Source organism: Nyctereutes procyonoides, unplaced genomic scaffold (genome assembly GCF_905146905.1).
Source record: "Nyctereutes procyonoides isolate TBG_1078 unplaced genomic scaffold, NYPRO_anot_genome, whole genome shotgun sequence".
Classification (NCBI taxonomy): domain Eukaryota; kingdom Metazoa; phylum Chordata; class Mammalia; order Carnivora; family Canidae; genus Nyctereutes; species Nyctereutes procyonoides.
In genome coordinates, this window is record NW_026575024.1 from 1588316 (window position 1) to 1613555 (window position 25240).

The following is a 25240-nucleotide window of genomic DNA, read 5'->3' on the forward strand; positions in this document are numbered from 1 at the left end:
CCGCCCCGCCGCCCCCCGCGCCGCCCGCGGGCCCGCCGCGCCGCCGCCCCCCCGCGGCCCCCGCCCCCGCGGCCGGGTCCCGGGGGGCGCGCCCGGACGGCCGCCCCGCGCCCGCCCCGCGCCCGCCCCGCGCCGGCCCCCCCCGCGCCCGCCGCCGGTGGTTCGGCCCGGCTCCGCCCCCCGCGCGCGCACGTCCGCCGGCGCCTCGACGCTGACGCCGTGCGTGGGCACGTACGCCGGGGGCGCCGTGCGCGGCGGGGGAGGGCGCGGGGCGGGGCGCGGCGGCGTCGAGGTGCGCGGGCCGAGCGGCCGTGAGTGTGCGCTTTCCTCGGGCCCCCGCCCGCCGCCGCCGCCGCCGCCGCCGGCATGAGCTACGACCGCGCCATCACCGTCTTCTCGCCCGACGGCCACCTCTTCCAGGTGGAGTACGCGCAGGAGGCCGTGAAGAAGGGCTCGACCGCGGTGAGCGGCGTCCGGCGGGGCCCGTCGTGGGGGGGGCGGGGGGCCCGGGCGGGGCGCGGCGGGCACAGCGGGGGCACAGCGGGGGCACAGCGGGGGCGGGGGGGGCCGGGGCGGGGCGCGGGGCGGCGGCGGGCGGCGGTTCCGGGCGAGCGGCCCCGAGGACGGCCATTTTGGCGCCCCCCCCGCCCCCCCCCCCCGCTCGGCCCCGGGGTCAGGGCCCCGCGCCCCCCGCGCCCCCCGCCGCCGCCGCATCTCCCCGATGGCCTTTGGGCCACGGTTCGAAATTTAAATTGGAGCTGCCTTTGCGACACCGACACCTGCCGATTTGCTTATTGGCCAGAGCGCGTGGCGGTGTGCGGGTTTTTTTTTTTTTTTCCGTTTTTCTTTTTTATCGCCTGTAGTGTCGGAGATCTGAGCCAGAGCAGAGAAGGTGCACGACTCTGAATTGCGAAGCGTTTTCGTTTCCTGCGTCTCTCCTGAAATCAAAGTCCAAAATGCATCTTGTGAGCTCACTTAGGTTAAAGAGCTCTGGAGGAGGAGCTGCCTGGACCCCCCCCCCCCCCAGCCCCCGGCCCTCCCTCAGGCCGGCCAGGGCGGTTGGCTTGATCCTCCCAGGGTTTCAGGGCCTGGCCCCCCCCACCTCTACCCCCACCCCCACCCCGGGGGGAGATTCCAGCATCATTTAAGACGGGAGAGCAAGCCTCAAAGTCTGAAACCCCGCAGACCGGATTTCTCAACCGTGCAGGGGGTGCAGATTTTGCACCCCAAGGGGCATTTGGCAGAGGGTGGAGACACTCGTCTCTGCGGGAGACTGTGAAGTGCTAGTGGCTGACCTCTAGGGGTGGAGGGGGGCAGGGCAGCCCCACGTGGAGGGACCCGTGGGGTACGTGGCTGAGAAATCTTGTTGGTCTCCAAGTGTTGTCCTGTTTGTATTTGCTCCTGCCCTTACCCAGGGGTGGGTGGGGTGGTGGTTAGCTGGCCACTGGGGATTTTTCCATGTTTTCAGTACATCCTCCTCCTCTACAGTATCGGCTATACACAGCAGTTGGCTTCCGAGGAATAGTGGATACAGTTGTCCTTACCTGATAGCCAGTCAGGTCGTCTTCACAGCTGTGCACATCTGTGTGTCACAGTGCGGGAGGGAGCGGGGTGGGCTTTAAAATAATTTCACAACTGCAGAAACATTGCTTTCAGAGTACCTGACTTGAATATCAGGGTTTCCGGCTTAAAATCCTTATATAGTGATTCTTTGATACTACAGTTAGTCATGCTATGATTGAAATTGCATATTAAAGAAAATTGTGTGTTAGTATGTCCAGGGCACAGGACTGGGCACCCTGGTCATTCATGACACCTGGGCTAGCTCTGCCAGCAGTAGACCAGTATCTGTGATCTACAGGGTGAGGTGTCCACCCTGAGGGTGTTTGCAGGATTCTATTACCATATGCTTAGTGCTCTGTGCCTGCTGGCAAAACCTCGTACCGTGTCAATTGTCAATTTTTACCGAAGGTTGGCGTGCGAGGAAAGGACATTGTTGTTCTGGGCGTGGAGAAGAAGTCAGTGGCCAAACTGCAGGATGAAAGAACCGTGCGCAAGATCTGTGCGTTGGATGACAATGTCTGCATGGCATTTGCAGGTGCGTCTGGGGCTAGTGCCGTACTTCTCAGAAGTCAGTAAAGATCAGTCCCTTGGAGGCTATTGGAAGACATGCAAACTGGGTAAACTAAAATCATTTAAAAGCAGTGTTTAGATCTCTAAGGAAAAGCTTCACCATGCTTTCTTGGTGGGGTGCCTTCTGGGCCAAAGGGCCATGCTGTTGCCAGCACATGACTGGATCGTAGTTACAGTCTTGGGACAGATCTGCTTTCCACGGCCGTGGCACCCTGTTGTGGGGGTGTGCGGTGTGCTCTCGCTAGTCACATGGCTTCCTATACCCCTCCCTGCACGTCCACTTTAGGAAGGTCCCAGTTCACCTGAGCTACCCTAGAGAATGACTTGCTTTGTCTGAGAAGCTCACAGAGGATAATTCCAGTGTCACCCACCCGGACGAGCTCAGAGCTGGGGGTCAGAGGAATGGTTTGAGGACAGCTCCTATCTGGTCATCTGACCTGGGTCATGCTCGATTGGAGCAGATGAGTCGTGGGTCAGGCAGCTTTCTGTCTGCTGTTGCAGGGCTCACTGCTGACGCGAGGATAGTCATCAACAGGGCCCGAGTGGAGTGCCAGAGCCACCGGCTGACCGTGGAGGACCCAGTCACCGTGGAGTACATCACCCGCTACATCGCCAGTCTGAAGCAGGTGGCGGCCCCCTGCCTGTGGCTGGGCTCTGGTTACGGAGCAGTCACTGCTGTGTCACACAAAGTGTCCTGTTAACCGCGTGTAGATGTCTGCATGTGCCACTTTAATGGAGTCAAAACTGCACTGATTTCACGCACAATCCCGATCTTTATTCGTACAAGCGTAACTTCGTATAGCTTATCCGCTTTGGTGGCACGGGACAGTCCAAATTCGTGTTTCTGGAGGGAAGTGGTAGTTTTTGTCTTGATGTGCTGTGTGACTGGTTATCTAGCACTTGGCAGGAGCTGAAAGCCACCCCAGCCCTGTTGTGAAACGCTAGTCGTTTTAAAGGCAACCGTGTAGCCAGAGGCGTGTCTGTTGTCAGAGTAGTTCCAGTGGCCTCAGTTGCACTCTGTGATGACTTGTGGTCACAGGTCTACCTTTCACATCTTTTCAAGAGAAAGATGCACAGGCTCTGGACTGGGCTCACTCCTCACTGGCATTGCAGATACCTGAGAGCATCTCCATCCCCTCGGTGAAAGCACAGCTGTTCTGAACATCGTGTGTGTTACTCAGGGTGGGTTCCGGGGGCCTTTTGTGCTAAGACGACAGCACTGACCTGTTCTTTTCCCCACCAGCGCTATACGCAGAGCAATGGGCGTAGGCCGTTTGGCATCTCTGCCCTTATTGTGGGTTTCGACTTTGATGGCACGCCCAGACTCTATCAGACTGACCCCTCGGGGACATACCATGCCTGGAAGGTGAGTCCCTGATAAAACAGAGGGTCTTTGGGTGGTTTTGCCAGTAAAAGAGGTTGTGGAGGCTATTGGAAGGTACTGGGCCTTTGCTGGTTCACCTGTACACAGTTTGTTCCACGATATTTCTGCTGATGTGGGAGCAGAGAAGTTGTTAAAGTTGCTGTTTGAGACAAAATCTGAGGATAGTGAGGTATTGGGATACATGGTGCAAAGTAAGATTACCCATATTTTTTCAGTGATGAAAAAGGATCCCACTCCTGGTAAGGATTAGCACCACTTCCAAAAAGCCCTTTGGGAAAGGAAGCCATGAGGTGGGGCCTGGGATCTCGCACCACCTGCTGCCAGGCTGCCTCACACTGTGACACAGGACTGGCCCCTGCAGCCATGGCTGTGGCTTTTTTTTGAGCTATGTCACCCAAGTGATGAGTGTTTTGTTTTTGTTTTTTTAGATTTTATTTATTCATAAGGGGGGGTGGGGGCAGAGGGAGAAGCAGGCTCCCATGGGGAGCCCGATCAGAACTCTCGGATCACGCCCTGAGCCAAAGGCAGATGCTCAACCCCTGAGCCACCCAGGCGCTCTGATGGCCATGTTCTTGGGCTGTCTCTGGATTGTCGTGCCTTGTACCATGTCACAAATTTCTGTTTCAGGCCAATGCCATAGGTCGGGGTGCCAAGTCAGTGCGTGAATTTCTGGAGAAGAATTACACTGATGAAGCCATTGAGACTGACGACCTGACCATTAAGCTGGTTATCAAGGCCCTCCTGGAAGTGCGTTTGCATTTGAAATCCGGTGCTTGGGCTGAGGAGAACAGGAGTGGGCAGCTGGTGTACAGGCCACAGGAAGGATTCCAGGGCATGCGCGGGGTGCTGGGCGTTGCGGGCTTGCTCTGGCTGGGCGCTGCTGCAGTGCTGTATCAGCTCCTCCGTGCAGCCAGAGCAATCCAGGACCGGGTCTCAGAGCTCGTCTGAGAGCGCAGATGAGCAGCAGCAGAGGCAGGACGGGAACCACTGGGTGCACTCTGCCACTCACAGCCCTCACTCACAGCCCTCACTCGGCCTTGCTGAGGCTCCTGCTGCTGCCAAGGTTGGGGAATTAGGGAGTCCTGGGGCCAGGGGCCGGGAGTCGTGAGGTGCCTTGGGCTTCGTCAGCACTGCAGAGGTGCTGGTGGGTAAAGCCAGAGAGGCAGACGGAGAGCCAGAAGGCCAGGCTGGGGTCCAGCTGTCGGGGCTCAGCTGCTCTGTGGAAGGGTCTGCGGTTGGCAGGCGGGGATTGCCACACAGGAAGCTTCAGGGGCTGGGCCCTCGGGGTGACCTGCTCCCTCCCCTCAAGGGGCAGTGTTTGAGGCATTTGCCAGAGCTGCATGGCCTTCCTTGAGGGAGAGGTGTCTGATGTCTTCTTCCTTCCAAGGTGGTTCAGTCTGGTGGCAAAAACATTGAACTGGCTGTTATGAGGCGAGATCAACCCCTCAAGGTAACCACGGAGTTTATCTGCTGTCTTTGGCTCTGGAGCGTTCCTGGGGGTGGGGGTGGGGGTGGGGGTGCAGGGACCCTGGTCCTGTGGCGTCAGTGCTAAGGGAGAGGCTCGCCCGGCACTGCAGCCCTGCACACTGGCTCCTGCCCTTCAGCTGCCTACAGGCTGCCATCCTGGTTTCCCTGTAGCAGCAGCTGGGAGGTGCAGGCTGGCTGCAGCCCAGGAGCTCCCTCCCGAGGGTGGCGCTGGTGCTCTGGGGCACTTGTGTGGCTTGGAGGGGAGCTAACCGTAAACTTTCTTTGGTAGATTTTAAATCCTGAAGAAATTGAAAAATATGTTGCTGAAATTGAAAAAGAAAAAGAAGAAAATGAAAAGAAGAAACAAAAGAAAGCATCATGATGATGGAATCTTGTAGTGATTTTTAAATTCAGATCATGGAAGATTCTCAAAAATGATATGTAGGCATTTCCATTCCATTTACTGTCCGTGTGTCCTGCAATAAATTTGTTGGTTGACCTTTTCCTAAGAGCGTCTGTGTGTCGGTGCAGTCGTGACAGCTCCGTGGAGTGGAGTCTTCCCCTCGCTCTGCATCTCCGAGTGCTGTCCTCAGCAGGAGCCCGTGTTGTCTCCGGGCTCCAAGACCCCAGGCCGTGGTGGCGGGCAGGGGAGTCCAAGCAGCTCTAGGAGAGCACGCACTGTGACGGGTGTAGACAGGTGTGTGGCACTCCACACGGACACAGGAAACTCCCAAGTGTGCTTCCTGTAGGGGTTCTGAGCAGCCTGACCTTGTTCCTTCCTAGATCTTCACTCAAGTTCCTAATCACAGAACATCACGGGCACAGCAGAGAGAGCACTCATTTCAGTGTTTAAATTCAGAATTCTGCAGAGCAGCAGTGTTGAGAACAAGCCCTGTATTTGTAGCAGGATCAAGTCTTACCCTTTTTTTTTTTTTTTAAGATTTTATTTTATTGGGATCCCTGGGTGGCGCAGCGGTTTGGCGCCTGCCTTTGGCCCAGGGCGCGATCCTGGAGACCCGGGATCGAATCCCACGTCGGGCTCCCGGTGCATGGAGCCTGCTTCTCCCTCTGCCTGTGTCTCTGCCTCTCTCTCTCTCCCTCTGTGACTATCATAAATAAATAAAAAAAAAATTAAAAAAAAAAAAAAAAGATTTTATTTTATTCATCAAAGACAGAAGCAGATACATGGCAGAGGGAGATGCAGGCCTTGATCCCAGGACCCCGGGGTCACGACCTGAGCCAAAGGCAGACGCTCAACCACTGAGACCCCCAGGCGTCCCCGTAGATCAGGTCTTAAAGTTTGTCCTCTCCCCAAGACCCTGGTGCCCACTGCTCCCTGCTTGCTCTTGCTCTGGCCAGAGACGGCCCTGGGTCTCTAGAGGAGACTCGAACCATTCGTCTAAAAGCTGCTTCATGGGAGGCTCTACCACCAGGCCTGCCTGCTGACAGGCCCCCAGCCCAGGGGCATAGCACAGATGGGTCCTTGGGGGACCCTTGGACCACCCTTAGGCCATTGCCCCTTCCAGCCATGCTGTTAGGATTCCAGGGCTCGGGCAGCTGGGGTGGCTCAGCGGTTTAGTGCCACCTTCAGCCCAGGGCGTGATCCTGGGGACCTGGGATCTAGTCCCATATCAGGTTCCCTGTGCGGAGCCGGCTTCTCCCTGTGTCTCTGCCTTTCTCTCTCTCGGTCTCTCGTGAATAAATAAAATCTTAAAAAAAAAAAAAAAAAAAAAGATTCCAGGGCTCTGCTTCCCACCTCAGCCTACAGCGTCTCTTGCTTGGCTCTCCTTGAATGGCACATACATACCGTCTTCTAAAAAGGATGAAAAAGGCCCAGGTAGGTTTTAAGCTGTTTCATAAAATGTGTACTGTCAAAATGCCAGTTTACGATCTTAATAGCACAATTAGTCATCACAGTGGTAAAGGGACTTGACTATATTTAGGCCGGCTGACAAATACCTGTCTAGCGCAACTGCTGAGTCACCTAACTCAGGTTAGAATTAGCGCCCGGCTACCTGCAGGTAGCACGTACACTACGGAAGATTTTAACTTCTCACTGGCCAAGGATGTTGGTCTGTGCCCTCCCCTGCCCCCCAAAAACGTGTTGACATTTTGAAACTGAAGGGGCCCTGACACTGTGGGCCGAGGCCCTGCTGCCTGGTCCTGCTCCAGGCCCGACGGAGCCCTGGGCAGACACGGAGGGAGAGGAGCCTTAGGTCTCGGACTCTGCTTTTCAAAGTCCGCCAGAAACCCCTACAGTTGGAACGGGCTGCTTCTACGCACGGGGCTGGGGCGCAGCCTGTGCCCTGTGCCAGGCCGGCCCTGGGGAGCTTCTGGAGGCTGCGGTGAAGCAACGGAAGGACCACTTCTAAAGCAGGTTTATCTGTGAACTGAATTTCTAAGACTAGCTTGTGTCCCAAGTGTCTGGAAGTGTCCGGGACAAGTGTCCTCGACCCGGAGAGTGGCCCACACCCTTTCTCCAGGCCAGCCGGGTCGGTCTCCCAAGACCCTACCAGCGTGAGGCCTCAGCCGCCCCTGCCTCACGACGGGCATGTGAAGCAGCACAATCAACACAGCTATTTATTTTCAGAGCAGAGAAGAAGAAAGTTTTAAAGGTTTGCATGTTTATTTATAATTACAATTTACATTACTCCAACAGAGCAGCCCACTGCTATGTTCTAACTCTTAGCCATTAAGTCCTACAAAAATAAACCCAAGCTTTTACAGTAACTGAATCAATACAGAACTAAAACCTTTTTAGCTATGTAAAGGGGTTTATTAGTTACCAAGGTGCTTATGTTCAACACGATGCCCTCTCTGGCAGAAGGGCGCATGCTTACACTAAAGGTCTGACCCATTTACTCATGCAACAAATTTATATTCCCCACCCTCCCTCCACCCAATGTAAAACAAAAACACAACTATTTACAGTTGAGAAGAAAAAGGTTCTCGGTCAACCGACTTTGCAAAAAAGACTGGCTCATTTCCAAGTGGATGAGACACTGAACAGTGGCCAGAGTCCAACGCTGACTGGCCTGGGTCAGGGGATGGCAGGGCGGGAAGGCTGGGGAGCCCGTGGGGGGGCTGGCCCTGGACGTTGGCCCCCACCCGATTCCTGTGGAAGCCAGGCTCTGAGCCACAGTGCCTAGCTCACATTCAGGACCCCCTTCCTAAGCCACCAAGATTCCCCCGTCTCCCCGCCCCTTCCCCCCCAACCCCACCAGCCCTCAACCTTGACATCGCCACTCGGATGTAAGGGTTGTCTGGTTTGCTTATACAACATGATCCGTGGGACACCCCACTTTCCCTGCCCTGGGCCCCCCACCCCCACACGCTCCCATGCTGGGCCTGCCTGGCTCCTGAGACCCCACCTGTGGCAGTGGGAGTGCCAGGCCAGCAGCACCAGAGGCCAGCTGGGTTACAGAGATACGCTTGGCTGTCACGTTTGCCAAATGAGATTTGGTTCCACTTTAAAAAAGTCAAAGCTGTCACAAAAAAGTCACAAAGTGAGGATCAAGCTTTTGCTCTAGAAACCTTTTCCCAAAATACCAAAACCTTAGAATCAGGCTGTGCGCAACTAAAGAGGAAAGACAGGCCAAGATACCTCAAAGAGGTTACCCACGAATACTTCCCCCCAAAACAAGTGGTTCTAACTCAGACCATGTCCAAGTTCAATTAAGTCCAAAACGTAAGTAGTAGTGCGCAAATTTTCCAAACTCAGTAAACAAAGTGACCCATGTCTCCCCAGTAAGTGCAGCGATTTCCAACAGCCTCAGACCCAGCTCCACTTCTGTGCTGCCTCCGCAGGTGCCTGCAAAACGGGGATAGGACACCCAGTGAGCACGTTCCCATTCCACTAGGCGCCACCCGGCACGAGCCAGGCAGGCAGACTCCCAGGGAGGACACCCCGATCAGGCCACGGATCCCCGGACTTTCCAATCACAACCAACAATGAAAATCATCTTTGTACGTACTGGGGACAGGGAGAACAAGCTCCAGGTCCCACCCGGCTGGGGCGGGTCAGCCCCGGGACACACCTGTCACCCACTCACCACTCAGACCCACGGGGTGCACCAGTCTTGGGGTCCCTGTGGGGTGACAGGCTCACAACACTCTCCAACAACACTGGGCCTGCGTCCCTGGGAGCCCCCCGGGCGGTTCGGAGGGTCAGGGCCCTCCTCGTGGCCTGGATTCTGGAGGCATCCCTTCTTACTGGAAGCCCCAGCCAGACGCTCCCTGTCCCCCCCACAGAGGCTGCCCATCGGGGAACTCCCACCCCAATGCCTGCCCCCCCCCCCCCAAGGGCCCAGCAGCTTCCTTCCCTCACTCACCTGGGGCTGCGTCCTTACACCCTGCCAGTCCCAGCTCGGTGGGAAGTTGGGTTGCGGCGGGTTGTCCCATTGCCCCTGCCCCCTCGAAATCCACCCCTGAAGCTACGGCCACGAAGAAACCTTCCCGACACCCCAAAGGTCTCTGTGTTGAGCTTCCGCTCCTCAGCCCACGTAGTCCGCCTGGAACTGAAGCACAGACAGGTACATGAGACCAAGTGCAGCAGTGCCAGCTCAGGGCTCCGAGCCAGAGCCCGGCCTCCCAGCCCAGGAGGAAGGGAAGGCAGGCAGGAGGTTAGTGCTGCTGGAGCCAGCAGAGCGGGTGACCCCGTCGGGACCCGGCAGCCACAGAACCGACACCACGGGAGCTCCCAGACACCCCTCCGACCAGGGAAGTCTGTTTGTCACTGGACTTGGCTGCTGAGCATCGACTCTCACGCCTTTAGCAACTACGGCAAACACATGACACTGGGCAGTGCCCACGTGGGTTCTGAGACCCAGACCCGACCACGGACCCCGTCAGCTAAGTTTAGTGCATGAGGAGGGACTTGGTGTAGGTGGAGCAGGGTCTCTAAGAATAGGATGCTTGTGCTCCGGGGGCAGCGGGGACAGGGCCACAACACTGCACGCTGCCCCAGCACCCGCCCGTGTAGCTCAGGCGAGGACCCCCGTGTCCGTTTACAGGCAGCTCGCGGACACCACACCCAGCGCCGAGCCCCGCGCAGGCCTCAAAGAACGAGCAGCTGCACCCTTCGGCTGCCCAGGCCAACACCCAGAGAGTCGCTCTGGTTCTCCCCACGCCCTGTCCGCAAACCTCGTCTGCTCCCCTTTCAAAGCCCGTTCAGAAGCCCCACTCCCTCCTCTACCCCCAGCCCCACCCTCTCCCCAAACACCCAGATTACCGCAGAAGCCTCCGGACGGGCACCCGGCCTCAACCCTTGTCCCCCTTCAGTACACTCGACAGACACCGCGGAGGCGTCCGACGGCCTGGCTCCCTGGCTCCGACCCGGACAGCTGCCCAGGACTCTCGGCACGCGAGCTGGTCGTCACCGTGACCTAATAAGTCCCACACACGTCTCCCCTTCAGCCCAGACCAACTCCCTCGGACTCTGCTCTGGCGGGTGGGAAACGCACACCGGCCGGCTCGCCCCGGCAGCCTGTCTTCATTCCCCCACAGCGCACGGCGGGAGACCTCCACACGCCATTTACCTTCACCCTCCCGCTGCCCGGCCTCCTCCCTCTTGTTCGCTGGGGCATTTCGCTCTCATGTGGGCATGTGTGTATGTTTTCCCCTGCCGGGATACGAACGTGGGGAAGTAGCCTGTTCTGTGCTGCGCCCTCGATGCCCAGCAGTGTGTCTGGCCCTCTGTGTACAAAACAAATGGATCTGGAGATCTACGCTCTGCCCTCTGTAGAGATTCCATTTATCGTCCAGCTTTTTCACATGGTGGCATCGGAGCACCAGCTGCGAGGCTCTAAGGATGCATGATAGGGTCCCCAGTCTCCAGCAATCAGGTGAAAGAACACCCCAACAGAACACGTGGGCCAGCTGCTGCAAAGACCGAGGCCCTCAGGCCCCCCGGGGCCAATGGGGAACCCAGAACAGGCCAGGACCAAGTGGTGTAGACTTGAATGATGCAGCCACTCAGCTGGGGAGGGCAGCGCCAAGCCCAGCCTTAAGAGCATAAGAGGTAGCAAAGCCAAGACGGAAGTCTGGGCTGGACCTTGGTCAGACCCCTTAGGGGCCTGTGACCGCCGGGGGTTCCCACACTGTCATCTGCTGGTGCCACCGGGACAGATATATCCACAAGGCAAAGATGTGAGTAGGAACTTAGATCTGAGTCTGGTCTTCAGGAGAGCCTATCTCCAGAGACCTGAGGCAGAACGAGCGTCTTCCTGCCAGCTCATCCAGCCCTCGCCAGCCCCGAGCCCGGTGCCCTCACCCGGGACCTCTGACCTGGTCTTGAGCTCCGAGGAGATGTTGTCAAAGAAGGACTTGGACTTGTCATAGTAGCAGTTAGGCCCCAGGTGGTCTTCGTCAGCAGGAGCCTCATCACTCTGAGTCACCACTGCTGGGTCCTTCTCGTCCCCTTTCTCAGCTTTGTCATCTGCACAGAGAACACATGGGATGCCGGGAAGCAAACAGAGTACCCGTTCTACCTGGCAGCCGTCCTCACACCTGGAAGTGCTTCAGGGGGTCTCTGGGGTTCAAGGAAACCCCTCCTCTAAATCCTAACCAGTCTTGGCTGCCCCGGGGCCACGTGGTCTACAGTCTCCTCCCCAGCGTCTCTGCAGTGCCCCAGTGCTTCTCCTCCCTCATTTAGCAACTACTTAGAGGGCACCACCTTCCACGCTGGGACCCCCCAGATCCAACTGCCCCGCCTCTCCACCCATCTTCCTGTGACCTGCTTTTGCAGATACTCCTGAGCCCCTGGGCCAAGAGGGCAATTTCTGAATAACGACAAACACCTTTAAAATTCAGTTTCTTCTTAAACTCTTTGTCCAGCTCCTCTCTGTTGAACTGGGCATTGGCACTCTCAAAATCAAAGTCGCCTTCAAACTTGATTGTGTTTTCCTTGACGTTAGGTGGGCGGTTCTGCCCCCTGGAACGGTTCCTCGTTCGTCTGTTCCCTGTGAGAAGAAAGGAAGCCACGGCTGGTGAGCCACCAATATGATGTCACTCAGCGTGAGACAGACGACAGAGAGGGAACAGAGCACACTGAAGCAGACACTGAGCCCCAGCACCCCCTGAAACTGTCACCCAGAGATGGGGGGTTAAGCAGAGCACACCTCATGGTTCGCAGCTCCCCAGAACTCAAGTGGCAACAGCTGTTACCTGATCTCCTCCTCTGAGGTCTTCTGTTCTCGTCATTCACCTGCCCTTGACTTTGCACAGCTGCCGGCTGAACTACATCTAAGGCGCAAAAGGTAAGAGTAAGGCAAGCGCCTACAATAGCAGAGCCCAGCGATGGAAGGAGGGTGGCACCACCACGGGGGACATGCAGCAAGGGAGAGACCCTGCAAAAGCACATAGTATTTAGGATGAGGGGGCAGAGGGCAGTGTTTTTTAATCAAAAAAAAAAAAAAAAAGGAGAAAGGAAAACAGAACCCCAGGAAGCAGCATGCCACTTTGAGAACATGAAGCAAAGTCCAGAGTGAAGGGGTCAAGTACCGCTGGTGGTCTTGCTGCTTGGCTGGGCGGGGCGCCCGTTGAGCTGCATCCCCACGGGGCCCTTGCCAGGTAACAGCTTTTTGGCGCTCAGGTTATCAACAGAACCAGTCTGGACAGCCTGCTCCACCATGGGGCTCTTGCCGACGGGGACGGATGGAAAACCAGCTCCTGAGACAGGAAGGGAAGGAGGGCTGAAAACCAGGGAGGAGAAAACCTCACGCCCCTCCAGCCACTCCTGGGTGGCCTGTCAGGCAGCTGTAGGTAACCACCTGGAGACTCTCCCAATCCTGGCAAAGCCTCCCAGATGGACCCCCACCCCCACCCCATGTCTAGTAGTCAGGCAGCAACAAGGCCAGTTCATCCAGGAGCCCTGAGCCCCAGGATCCCCAAGCCTGGAGGAGAAAAACACCCTGCCAAAAATCAATACCTCCCAGGTAGTTTAGAAACAGCTTTCCAGGATGGGGAATGGGATGCAAAAAACAAATGAACAAAGCTTTCCAAAACCACATAAATTCTAACCCCAAGGGGGCTCTGTGGATTCCAAGATGCTGGCAAATTCACGGAATTTTGTTCCAGTCCATGCTGGACAAGAACCATCTCAGTCCTATCTTCCAGCTTATGCAGTGGTCACTCCTTAAATTCTAGAACACTGTTGTTTCTGCTTGATGCACAACAGAAAGGATGCCGTAGTAAGACCCGACTACAGAAAAGTAATACAGCTGGAAGAAGCGAAGGCTCCCAGGCTGCCTCTGGAGGCGGCCATGTAGTCTGTTCCCACAACACTGCAGCCCCATCCCGGAGCACAGCAGCTCCAAGCCCAGAGGCCGAGCCTCAGCGGAGGCCCCAGCTTCTGAGGTGTCCTCTGAAGAAGCAGGGAGAGGGCATGCCACCCACACTGGCCCACGTCCTCTCCTCTCCTCCCCTCCCTATAGTCTAAAGGTGGGGGGGCGGTACGGTGCTGGATGGAGGTCCAGAGCTTCGAGACACAAAAACTGACTCTAACCACAGAGGTAACTATGATGAGATTCAGCTCATTATGTGTGAAATTTGGCTCTTTCACCTTTCTTGTTTTCCTCGTGGCACACACACTAAGGGATTTACTGTGAAAAATCCCTTATGACCAGCATGGAAAGTGCTCGTGGCCTTGCATACTGGCATCTGGCGGTTAGCTCGACAGGCACCACATTAGAACAGTCCCCCCGGCCTGCCACCTTGCCCAGCAGGGTGTTCCCAGAGACACAGCCAGACTGCTCCTGCTATACTCTAACTCCATGGGGCATGACTCCCAGGCGCATGTGCTTATGATAAAACCAAACCAGCTAAACTATCTTGCCTTACGAGCAGTTTTATGCAAACAACCCAAAGAACAACCAATTATCTAATGTAAACTTTAACCAGAAAAAAAACAAAAACAGGACTGCTTCTGGGCAGCCCCGGTGGCTCAGCGGTTTGGCGCCGCCTTCGGCCCAGAGCCTGGTCCTGGAAACCCGGGATCAAGTCCCATGTCGGGCCCCCTGCATGGAGCCTGCTTCTCCCTCTGCCTGTGTCTCTCTGCCTCTGTGTCTCTCATGAATAGATAAATAAAATCTTTTTAAAAAACACAAAAAAAACAGGACTGCTTCTATAGCTTGGACACACTGGCATCCATGCAGGAGCACGTAACAGACAGTAGTCGTGTGTCACAGTGGATGGAAGCTCCAGGTGCGATCTTGGACCGAGCCTCTGAGGTGATGAGGGCACAGCACCTGTGCTCTACCTTGAACAGGCATAGGAGTCTCAGCTCTCCAATGATATAAGAACACCAGGAAAGGTCAAGAAACCCCAAGAGATGCCACAGCCCAGCTGAGGCAGGTGGTACACACCAGCATTAACAAGCTGGTCATTAGGCCCACACTCTTCACCTGGTCAACGGCTCGATTGAGTCTCTCGATTTTAAAGGGGCTTCATGTTAAGAAGACACCTGAGGCCTCTTGGATGGGCAACAAATGTGGCACACAGATCCCAAAACAACATGAGTTTCTTAGTGACTCTCTCCTGCAGTCTCACCCAGCAATCTAGAACACACTTGGGAACAGCAGAAACCCCCAGGGAAAGGCTTTCCATGCAGAGGCAAAATTCGCACATTTGGTAGTCTCAGTACAGGTCAACACAGACCCTGGACCCAGGGAGAGTGAACAAGTGTTTGGTCAGTTCTTTCCAATCACTTCTTTAAAACTGGGCAAGTTAATTAATAAATCATGACTACATATTGAACCAAACGGAAGCAGCTTAATTGACCCGTGGGCTGGGCAAATTATCCGCTACAGCTACTGTCACTCTGGGCTACTGGTTTACCCCCTTGCTCTCAGGATGGCAAGACAGCATGCAGCTCTCCCAAACTGCAGTTACCCTTGGAAGTGAGCTGATGTGGCTCTGAGGACATGTCAAGCTCTGAAGCGGGCTGTGGAGATGGAGAAGAACTAGGGCTGGAAGCTGCGGCCGAGGCTGGAGGGCTCACCAGCTTCTCTAAAAGAAGACAGAGGAGAGAAGAGCAAAAGAGAAAGCACACAAATAAGTAATGAGCCACTCACCCTGTGTCCAGCAAGCTTGGAAAGAGTCAAGCAATCTCTCGTAGGACACGTGGCTCACACAAACCTATTCTAGAAACGCAGTGAGCCAGGCTGAGAAGGGCACCCACGCTAAGAACAGCAATCAAGAGGACTTGATTTAAAAAAGTGACCAAGAACTGTCACAGGGCCTGCTCACAGCCCTGCGCTGGAGTGTGAGCCTGCCAACTCCAGGGTCTGAACACTTCACAAAGCTGCATCCAAGGCCAGGTAGACTCTCCCTCTACATGTGCAGAAGAGAACCTCATTCCAGAGTTAGTCCATCTTCAGGAAAACTTTTGAGCAAAGCATGGACAACAAAATGAACATAATAGGTATTAGCTTTTTTATTTGTAGGCTTACAAATGTGCCAATACTTAGAACTGTAATCAGACCTAACACTTGCTTCTTATTGAAGCAAATGTACCATGACTTCCGCCCAAACCAACGTTTCAAATAATTTTGATTGGATTCTCTGTTCCAAGATTCAGCCTGCTACCTCTTCTCTCCACTGAGTAGATACTAAGCGTTCTAACTAGCTCAGGTTGCACTGAGTAACGTACAAAGCGTGCGATACAAACGGAGTATCCCAAGAACAGAGCAACAGAGCGTCCCCACTAGCAGGGTCCGTGGCCCCGCCTCCTGGAGGTCACAGCAGAAGCACTTTACCAGAGAGAAACAGGTTACTCACCTAGACCCAAGGAAGCCGCGTACTGCTGGCTGAGCAGAGAGCTGGCAGCCAGCTGGCTGTAGGGTGGCATCCCTCTGAAGGGGCTGTAAGGCACGTGTGGCTGGAAGGAGGAGGCCGAGCCCGAGCCCAGGGAAGACTGAGCAAGGAGACACACAGATGAGAGCAGCTCAAGGCCCTCCCCTCACCCACCTGGAAAGTGCTGCTCGGACAGGGAAAGGCAGCATGGTTTGTCAGCCTAAGTTCCTGGAGACTGGGGGCGCAGGGGACGCTTCCAAGATAATCTAAGGGAGTTCAAAGATGCCTTTCCCACATTCCATACCCAGTGCCACCTGTTCAGGTAACTCAAACCTGAATTTCCCAGAACTCAACCCCTCTAATGGCACCCCACTGTCATCCAGTAGTTTAGCCTCTGTAAGAGGATGGTCACACCATCCTCAATTAGGCCCTGCCCATAACAGGCAAGAGCATAGCTGTGGGGTTCCCAGATGAGCATAAGCATCATTTCTCTGGTCCCCCACGTCTTCAGGGACACTGCTGCCTCTGTTGCTCCCAAAAGGCAGGCCCCTTTGTCTCTCAAGGCCTGGCTCAGGTGCTTGCCTCTTCTTAAGTCCCCAGGAACTTTCCCTTCAAACCTTTCCTAAGTCTGGCCCAGAGTTCCTCCACGTGTCCCCAGAGCACCCCCAGGGCACGCTCCTATCTCCCAGAGAGGAGCCCCTGACTATTTAAATTTGCAAATCAAGAGACCATTAACCTAGACTTCCTGGTCATCCTAGGCAAATTATACCTTAATGGGAGCACCTGGTGGCTCAGTCAGTTAAGTGTCTGCCTTAGGCTCAGGTCACCCGGGTCCTGGGAGCAAGCTCCACATCTCATCCAGTCCCATCCCAGCCCCACCACCACCACCTCATCACCATCTCATTGGGACTCCCTGCTCAGTGGGGAGTCTGCTTCTACACCCCTCCCCTCTCATGCACTCTCTGGTGCACGCACACACTCCCTCTCTCAAATCTCAGAGAACAATAAAAACTTTTTTAAAGTTATGCCTTAATAGACCAAGCACGTGTATGGTGTAAGAACTGCAAATTCAATGTGCCACAACACTGGCATGTAAAATCTGGACCGTGTCAAGAGAGCAAGTCCTGCTGTCCCAACCCAAACACTAAGGACAATCGTGGATTCCCCAAGCACCCCAGACAAGACTAGAACACCACCCCCTTCTCACAAGACAGAGAGTCTCACTTTACAGTACATGCTAGCGCCTGCTGAGGTTAAGACCTTTCGCAGGAACACCAACAGCCTGGACACGAATTAAACCACTTCTCACTAAAAGGCTATTCCTCGAGTTGAGTGCTCCCGCCAAACAGATGACACCAAGTTCCATTTGGAAACCAGCGCCTCTGGAAACCGTGCCCACAGTGAAGCAGAGCAACACACTTACTTGAACAATAGCAGGATCCTGAGGGAGGGTGTGCTGAGCTTTCGGGGGTTCACACACGGTAATATCCTTGATGTCGCTTCCCCGGAAAATGATGTACTCATAGATTTCCTCTCTCGGGGGGGCCGGCCTATCTGTGGGACGGTCTTCGGTACCAAAAGACCTCACTTCGGAGTTGAGAGAAAGCAGCATTAGGTTGCCGTCCTCGGCCAAGGGCGCTCCATCCACCCATCCTCTTGCACTGCAGCTCTCAAGTGCTCCGCGACCGGCCTGCCCTGCACACCATCCGCCGCAGGGTACCCCTGCCCCCAGCTTCCAGGGGACAATACCCACAAGACCCCGGCTGGCAACGCTCCAAAAGGTTCTAGGTCACAAAGACACGTTAATGGCTGGTCGGCCTGACGCCCCGTGAAGTTGAACGTTCTCAAGTGTGAACACAGGAGGCCCAGCGCCCCTCCTCCCCCCAGCAAACCAGGTCAGCTTGGCAGAGCAGCGCTGTTTACACCCCACTTCGAGATTAAACAGCCCGAAACCTCACCCCACGTCCGTCATCCTGGGGAGTTTGTTTTGTTAGGAGAGAAGCCGGGAGCCTGCTCCCCTCGCCCTCCCGCAACCTGCCTGGGGAAGAGCTACTAAGAGCGGCCGGAGAAGCAGGCCCAGGACCTGGATCCACAGTCCCAGCCTGCATGCGCCCAGGTGCCTTCTGGGGGGGGGTGGGTGCGGGTCTGGAGGGCTCTCCAAGTCCATCCTCCTGCATCTCCTGACGCAGCCTCCATCTGACCTAACTACCAGCCCTGCTAAAGACCAGCGGCTCTGGGCCTCAGTTTCCCCAACGGGGACCTCATGCCCCGACACACTCGGTGCCAGGAGTCCACGTCAGCACGCGGCCTTGTCCGCGGTCCCGAATCCTCCCCGGGGAGCGGTGCAGCAGGGCTGCCCTGGAACCCGGGCGCCGGGCTTTGGGACAGACGCCCCCCCCCCCCCCCCGCCCCCAGTCTGGAATGGCTGCGTCGTCCAGGCCTGGAGGCCGAGCTCCCTCTGACGGCGCAGGCTGAGCTGGACCCTTCGAGGCCCGCCGACACCCTGCGGACCGGGCTGCGCTCAGGGGAAGGACACTCGCCATCTTCCCTGGAGCATGAGGACAAAGAAACTTTGCGGCCACCTCCTGCCTCGACTGGGCGGGCGAGGGTTCTGGGCTGCTCCGGGGCCGGCGCCGGGCCTGCGCGCGGCGCCCCTGGGGCGGGGTGCGGGGGGTGCGGGGGTGCGGGGGTGCGGGGTGGCTCCCGCGCCCGGAGGAGGCGGGCGGCCGCGGGTGCAGCGGGGCAGGACGGCGCTTCAGGCGGGGCCCCCGGGGCGGGCGACGCTGCCCTCGGGCCGGGAGGTTCCATTCCGGCGGCGTTTGTTCAGGCTCCGGGCCCCAGCTGCCTAATGGGTTCCAGAAGGGCTCGCAGGGGCCGAGTTCGGGAGGCCCCTCGCCCCGCCCCCGGCCGCGGGGCCCGGCTCTCGGCCCCACCTGCAGAGGTGCGCGGGGCGGGGGGGAGGGGAGGAGGAGAGGGAGGGGAGGGGGAGGGGGCCGGCTCGCCCCCCCCGCCCCTGCCCCCCGCGCCCCCGCCCCCCCCCCCCCGCGGGCCGCGCACAATGAGCCGCCGCGGGCCCGGAGCCCATTGTGCGGGCGGGCGGGCGGGCGGGGCGCGGGCTGTTGGCGGGCGGGGCCGGGCGGTTGGGGCGGCGGGGGCGGCGGGGGCGGCGGGGGCGGCGGGCCGCTACCTTTGGCGAGCGCCACGGTGGAGTTGTCGGTGTCGATGGTGTAGAGGATGCCCTCGTAGCGGATCTGCGCCTTGGAGATGAGGCTGATCTTGCTGCCCAGGTACGGGGTGCCCGACGAGCCGCTCATGGCGCCGCCCGCCCGCCCGCCTCCGCGCGGTCGCCTCGCCGCCGCCGCCGCCGCCGCCGCCGCCCGCCCCGCTGCCTCGGCGCCTCCTCACCGCCGCCCGACCGGCCTGCGCGGGGACCAGCGAGCGAGCGGCGGCGCGCGGCCGGGGGTCTGAGGGGAGCGCGGGGGAGGAGGGGCCGCCGCAGCCACATCCGGGGCCTCGCGCCGCCACGCCCCGCCCCCGCACGCCCGCCGCCCATTGGCCCGCGCGCCGGCCTCCCTTTAAATATGGCCGCGCCGCCGGCCGGGGGGCGGGCCCGCGCTCCGCGCCTGCGCAGACGGCGCCGCGGGCCCGGGCGGGCTTTCCCCGCTCTCCGCCCCCTCCCTCCTCAGCCCAGTCCCGGAGGCCCCGCGCGGGGCGAGAGCACGAGACCCGGCGGGCCGCCCCGGGCGGAGGGGGAGGGGTGGGAATGCGGGGGCGGGGCCGGGGGCGGGGCCCGGGCGGGGCGCGTCTGCCTGGGCCCGGGCGCCGGGGCCGCGAGCGTGCGAGCATCCGCTCTCCAGGAGCTGCGGGGCGGCTTCCCCAGCTCCAGGCTGCGAGGCCGCGCGGTCCGCGGGCGCCCGGGCCCTCCCTTTCTCCAGCCCGGGCGGGGCGGAGTCCCTGCCCCGGGGGCGGAGGCAAGGGCGAGGGTCCCTGTCCCGGGAGGGGGAGGCGGGGTTGGGGGATCCCTGTCCCGGGAGGTGGAGGCGGGGTTGGGGGGGATCCCTCTCCCGGAAGGGGGGCGGGTTTCGGGGGATCCCTGTCCCCAGAGGTGGAGGCGGGGTTGGGGGATCCCTGTCCCCAGAGGTGGAGGCGGGGTTGGGGGATCCCTGTCCCGGGAGAGGGGGCGGGGTTGGGGGATCCCTGTCCCCGGAGGAGGCGGCGTTCGGGGGGATCCCTGTCCCCAGAGAGGAGGCGTTCGGGGGGATCCCTGTCCCGGGAGGGGGAGGCGGGGTTGGGGGATCCCTGTCCCGGGAGGGGGAGGCGGGGTTCGGGTGGATCCCTGTCCCGGGAGGGGGAGGCGTTCGGGGGGATCCCTGTCCCGGGAGGGGGAGGCGGGGTTGGGGGATCCCTGTCCCGGGAGAGGGGGCGGGGTTGGGGGATCCCTGTCCCCGGAGGAGGCGGCGTTCGGGGGGATCCCTGTCCCCAGAGGAGGAGGCGTTCGGGGGGATCCCTGTCCCGGGAGGGGGAGGCGGGGTTGGGGGATCCCTGTCCCGGGACGGGGAGGCGGGTTTCGGGGGATCCCTGTCCCCGGAGGAGGCGGCGTTCGGGGGGATCCCTGTCCCGGGAGGGGGAGGCGGGGTTGGGGGATCCCTGTCCCGGGAGGGGGAGGCGGGGTTCGGGTGGATCCCTGTCCCGGGAGGGGGAGGCGTTCGGGGGGATCCCTGTCCCGGGAGGGGGAGGCGGGGTTGGGGGATCCCTGTCCCGGGAGAGGGGGCGGGGTTGGGGGATCCCTGTCCCGGAGGAGGCGGCGTTCGGGGGGATCCCTGTCCCCAGAGGAGGAGGCGTTCGGGGGGATCCCTGTCCCGGGAGGGGGAGGCGGGGTTGGGGGATCCCTGTCCCGGGAGGGGGAGGCGGGGTTCGGGTGGATCCCTGTCCCGGGAGGGGGAGGCGTTCGGGGGGATCCCTGTCCCGGGAGGGGGAGGCGGGGTTGGGGGATCCCTGTCCCGGGAGAGGGGGCGGGGTTGGGGGATCCCTGTCCCCGGAGGAGGCGGCGTTCGGGGGGATCCCTGTCCCCAGAGGAGGAGGCGTTCGGGGGGATCCCTGTCCCGGGAGGGGGAGGCGGGGTTGGGGGATCCCTGTCCCGGGACGGGGAGGCGGGTTTCGGGGGATCCCTGTCCCCGGAGGAGGCGGCGTTCGGGGGGATCCCTGTCCCGGGAGGGGGAGGCGGGGTTGGGGGATCCCTGTCCCGGGAGGGGGAGGCGGGGTTCGGGTGGATCCCTGTCCCGGGAGGGGGAGGCGTTCGGGGGGATCCCTGTCCCGGGAGGGGGAGGCGGGGTTGGGGGATCCCTGTCCCGGGAGAGGGGGCGGGGTTGGGGGATCCCTGTCCCCGGAGGAGGCGGCGTTCGGGGGGATCCCTGTCCCCAGAGGAGGAGGCGTTCGGGGGGATCCCTGTCCCGGGAGGGGGAGGCGGGGTTGGGGGATCCCTGTCCCGGGAGGGGGAGGCGGGGTTGGGGGATCCCTGTCCCGGGAGAGGGGGCGGGGTTGGGGGATCCCTGTCCCCGGAGGAGGCGGCGTTCGGGGGGATCCCTGTCCCCAGAGGAGGAGGCGTTCGGGGGGATCCCTGTCCCGGGAGGGGGAGGCGGGGTTGGGGGATCCCTGTCCCGGGACGGGGAGGCGGGTTTCGGGGGATCCCTGTCCCCGGAGGAGGCGGCGTTCGGGGGGATCCCTGTCCCGGGAGGGGGAGGCGGGGTTGGGGGATCCCTGTCCCGGGAGGGGGAGGCGGGGTTCGGGTGGATCCCTGTCCCGGGAGGGGGAGGCGGGGTTCGGGTGGATCCCTGTCCCGGGAGGGGGAGGCGGGGTTCGGGGGGATCCCTGTCCCGGGAGGGGGAGGCGGGGTTCGGGGGGATCCCTGTCCCCGGAGGAGGAGGCGGGGTTCGGGGTTCCCTGTCCCGGGAGGGGGCGGGCTCGAGGGTCCCCGTGGGCAGAGGGCCGTGAGTGCCCGTCCCGCCGAGCGAGGGCGGGGTGCGGGGCCGGGGATCCCCAGCCGCGTGGGGTGGGGGCTGCCCTCTGGGCGCAGCGGCAGCTGCGGGTGACGAGCGCTTCCGGCGCGTCGGCCGCTAAATATAAAGTGCTGAGCGCGGGTTCTCCTTTAATCCCTCCCCTCCCCTCCCCTCCCCCAAACCTGCGGTAGCTTCGCGTCCCTTAAAATAAATCCCGGCCGCCAGCAGCGCCTCCCAGCCCCGCCCGGCCCGCCGGCTCCTGCCCAGCCCAGCCCTCCGGCCGGTGGCCTCGACCTCGACCTCGACCTCGACCTCGGGGCCCCTCGCGTCCCCGCAGCGCCCGCCCTCCCGGGGCCTGCACGTGTGCGCCGCTTTATTGTCTGGGTCCTGGCCGGCCCGACAGGGTCCTGGAAGGCGCTCCGTGGGTGGTGATAGCATTTTATAAAAATAAAACAGTAAAATAGAAAGCCCCCGAGCATCTCCCATAGAGTATGGCTTTGTGTTTAGGCCACTCAGTACGTGAGTGTTCCCGTGGGTACTGGGTCAAGATGTCAAACCTGTTTCTTACCCCAAGTGCCAAACTAAAGAAGGGAAACCCCTGGGGACAAGAGCTTAACCCACGGCGCGGACTAGGCATCTGACTGCCCTCGTCTTGCAGAGGAGGACTTGAGACCCAGCACGGACCGACCGTGGCTGCAGGCCGGAGAGGCAGCTCCTGCTGCGCATGAGACATCCTGCTCCCACCAGCACCCAGCGACATCCAGGACCAGGGAGCCGCGGCTTTGAGGAAAGGGAACAGGAAGGAAGCAGAAGAGGAGGTGGAAAGTCTTGAGAATGTACCTGCCGAGGCTTACCTGTATGTTCTAGAATTGATTCTTGGTACATGGGAAAGCTGAGAATGGAGACAGCACAGCCATGGAGTTGGTCTAGCCCCACTAGGAGTGCTCTCTGGGGTTGGGGTGTCCTGCTCCTAGAAGTGGGGTGGGACTTGCCCCTTAGCACAGCCTTTCCCAGGGGCACACCTGTCCTGAGTTGCTGCCCCCCTCCCCCCTCCACCCCCACTTCCTGATCGTCCCCCCCCCCCATGTTCTGGGTCTAGCATAGGACTTGTCCAATGTCACAGATTCTCTGCTTCCCAGATTCTGGTTTCTGAGCCACAAGCTTCTCTGTGTCTCCATCCCCAGCTGGGTGGGAATGTACTCGTCAACTGAGAGATGATCCTGCCTTGGAAAAGAGAGGTTCCAAGCCTTAGGACCAGGGTGGGGGGCAGTTTCCAGAGACTTCTGAGAGCCTGCCAGACCCTTGGTGTGCAGCTAGGTGGTTCCCTGAGGACATTAGCCATGGGGCAAATGCCCAGGCAGGGTGGAGGCTAAATATATACAGGGTGCACAGGTCCAAGAATGCCAGCCCTACCGTACATTCCTTGGTGTCTTGCCCGAAGTGGAGGGCACTTGCAAAAGGCTCAAGAAGGGGAGCAGTTGTGGTGGGACCTAGACTTGACTCAGGAGGCCATCAGTGTGGTTTGTGCCCCGGGCTGGGGTGCACTCATTCAGCACCTCCACCTGAAACAGCTTTTCACAGTGCCTACCCACCAAGCCTTACATCGCTGAGCCCAAGGGCAGAGAGACAGCTGAGAAGCTGGGATATTCTGAGCAGTTCAGACTCCCTCAGTTTCTCATTTGCTCCAATGGAGCCGATAGCTCTCCTGCCCATCTCATTGGTGGTTGCAAGGACCTGACAGGGGCCAGGAGCCCAGGCCTACCCAGTAGGAGGCTGCATGTGCCGAGGACCACAGAGGCAGCTAGCGAGGTTTCCCCTGCAAAAAAGAGCCACTTACTAAGTACCTACTGTGTGTCTAGGGGGAGTGAAGTGGTCCCTGATACAGACAGGTGTGAATATGTGGACACGGGACGCTGTCCTGGGTTCCATCACAGTCCGGCAGGTCCTGCTGCAGGAAGGACCCTTCACTGCAGAACATCATTGTGCCTCTGATGTCCACCTGAGCAAGAATGAGCCTCGTGGCCATTGGAGGTGTGGGTATCATTGCTTACCAGGAGCAAAACACAACAGGTGAGTTGATTCAAAGGTCGATAATAGGTGGTCCACAGAGCAAAAGTCAGCAGCCTGAAGTGTGGGAGCATGCCAGCGAGGCAGGACCTCTTCCACCCTCTCCTGTCCTGCATAAGGGAGGGCAGATGCTCACCTGTTTGGGAGAGCCCTTGCCCACCTGCAGATAGTGGAGCCGGGAGGGAGCCCAGGGGTTACAGGTGGGCTGGGTGGGGAAGTCAGGGCTGGCTTTGAAGGCGTTGCTTACTAAGACCTTCTAGAGGAGAAAAGGGGCACAGGGAGGGTGTATTCAGGGCCTACCCATGTGGCTGGGGAGTAAAGGCCGGAGGAAGGGGGCGCCTAGTTCTTGCATAGCCAGGAATACTCCCTGAGGTCTGACCTGCTCTCTGTGAGTCCTGCTGGAATCCACTTCCTCTGCCCTGGGCCCTAGATGGCTGTTTTCTCGGAAGGCTCCATCAGGCTCCGCGGCTGGGGGCTGGGAGAGAGCCTGGGGCAGGGACTGTGCCCAGGCTGCCGCCTGCCGGCCCCCAGGACCTGGCCTCTGTGCACTTCCCAAGGGGAGAACGAGAGTGAGACCGAGTCACCGAAGCCACAGCTGAGGATGTGGAAACGGGAAAGGGGGACGTAAGGGCCCATGCACTTGGCAGTTCTCTTTATTTCTAAATAAAAGATAATTCGAAGGACCCAGTGGTGGTGCGTGTGTCTGTTCACCAGTGAACGTGCACCGGAACGTTTTCACAGTGAAACCAGAAACCGCCAGGCCCGCCAGCAGGAGATTGGATCTCTGATGGCAGCCTGTTCTGCTGGAAGCTTCTGGGGTACCAAGTGTGAGCACAGACAGGGCAGCAAGAGAAAGAGACCCAGAGAACAGTGGCCCGATGCCCTGCACATACGGTGGGCAAGCGCTCACGTGCTGTTGGGGTTGCATGAGGCATCAAGGCTGGAAGGGCCCTGGGTGGCTTTTGGGAGCCGGCCCGCCGTGGGTGCTGGTTACACAGGTGCGTTCCATTCGTAGACATGCATAGATCTGAACACCTGACTTGAGCACTTTTGTGCACGTGTCTGTTATACTTGGAGAGAAAGTAAATACGGAGAGCCTTGCTCCAGGGTCCAGGGCGATCCATCACGCTTCTGCTAAGTGCCCACAAGAGCCAGTGTTTACCGAGCTGCCTGCCCCGTGCTCCTATGAGCGCCAGCCCAGCCTATGAGCGCCAGCCTGGCCGCGCACTCTCCTCCCCTGACCCCAGCCCGGTCCTCCGAGCTGTGCTCCTCCACCTTCAGAGGTGAGGCAAGCAGCCTGGGGGAGGTGCTAGGCCAGGACCACACAGCAAGCAGCAGGGCTGAGGTTCAGACAGGCGGCTTGGGCTGCTGACCTGGGCACCCCTGCCCTGCAGCGTTCAGC

At 59.5% G+C, this 25240-nt stretch overlaps 2 protein-coding genes and 1 long non-coding RNA gene across 5 annotated transcripts; 2 read left to right on the plus strand and 1 right to left on the minus strand.

Annotated features, from left to right (window-relative positions):
- The first annotated feature begins 264 nt into the window (after nt 1-264).
- On the plus strand, nt 265-5487 carry PSMA7 (proteasome 20S subunit alpha 7). The gene is made up of 7 exons (XM_055307743.1): nt 265-462; nt 1972-2098; nt 2635-2759; nt 3377-3499; nt 4145-4264; nt 4905-4967; nt 5274-5487. Exons 1-7 carry the CDS (start codon nt 367-369, stop codon nt 5364-5366), a joined length of 747 nt encoding a protein of 248 aa, XP_055163718.1. The 5' UTR covers nt 265-366; the 3' UTR covers nt 5367-5487.
- Nucleotides 5488-7587: 2100 nt separating this feature from the next.
- On the minus strand, nt 7588-19276 carry LSM14B (LSM family member 14B). 3 transcript variants are annotated; one of them, XM_055305272.1, is made up of 10 exons: nt 18963-19276; nt 17199-17362; nt 15761-15896; nt 14873-14989; nt 12485-12652; nt 12149-12226; nt 11782-11943; nt 11270-11420; nt 9316-9501; nt 7588-8795 (listed from the first exon to the last, which is right to left on the minus strand). In XM_055305272.1, the coding sequence occupies exons 1-9, from the start codon at nt 19087-19089 to the stop codon at nt 9330-9332; spliced, it is 1275 nt and encodes a 424-aa protein (XP_055161247.1). In that variant the 5' UTR covers nt 19090-19276; the 3' UTR covers nt 7588-8795; nt 9316-9329. The 3 variants fall into 3 exon arrangements, with proteins under 3 accessions (XP_055161247.1, XP_055161252.1, XP_055161257.1); XM_055305277.1 differs by lacking the exon at nt 12149-12226; XM_055305282.1 differs by lacking the exon at nt 14873-14989 and having other exon boundaries at nt 18963-19275.
- A 2887-nt stretch (nt 19277-22163) lies between these two features.
- Nucleotides 22164-24512, plus strand: LOC129495794 (uncharacterized). Its single transcript, XR_008661613.1, has 3 exons — nt 22164-22627; nt 23631-23841; nt 24269-24512. It is a non-coding gene; the product is annotated as an uncharacterized LOC129495794 (long non-coding RNA).
- Nucleotides 24513-25240: the final 728 nt, after the last annotated feature.

What these genes read in the sequence shown, in the direction of transcription:
- PSMA7 (XM_055307743.1), top strand. Translation starts at nt 367, where the DNA reads ATGAGCTACGACCGCGCCATCACCGTCTTCTCGCCCGACGGCCACCTC. An exon ending in TGAAGAAGGGCTCGACCGCG is followed by an intron (nt 463 to 1,971) that starts GTGAGCGGCGTC and finishes TTTTTACCGAAG; the next exon opens with GTTGGCGTGCGAGGAAAGGA. An exon ending in GGACATACCATGCCTGGAAG is followed by an intron (nt 3,500 to 4,144) that starts GTGAGTCCCTGA and finishes TTTCTGTTTCAG; the next exon opens with GCCAATGCCATAGGTCGGGG.
- LSM14B (XM_055305272.1), bottom strand. Translation starts at nt 19,089, where the DNA reads ATGAGCGGCTCGTCGGGCACCCCGTACCTGGGCAGCAAGATCAGCCTC. An exon ending in AGGATCCTGCTATTGTTCAA is followed by an intron (nt 15,897 to 17,198) that starts GTAAGTGTGTTG and finishes CTCCTTGCTCAG; the next exon opens with TCTTCCCTGGGCTCGGGCTC. An exon ending in ACCTCAGAGGAGGAGATCAG is followed by an intron (nt 11,944 to 12,148) that starts GTAACAGCTGTT and finishes TTCTTCTCACAG; the next exon opens with GGAACAGACGAACGAGGAAC.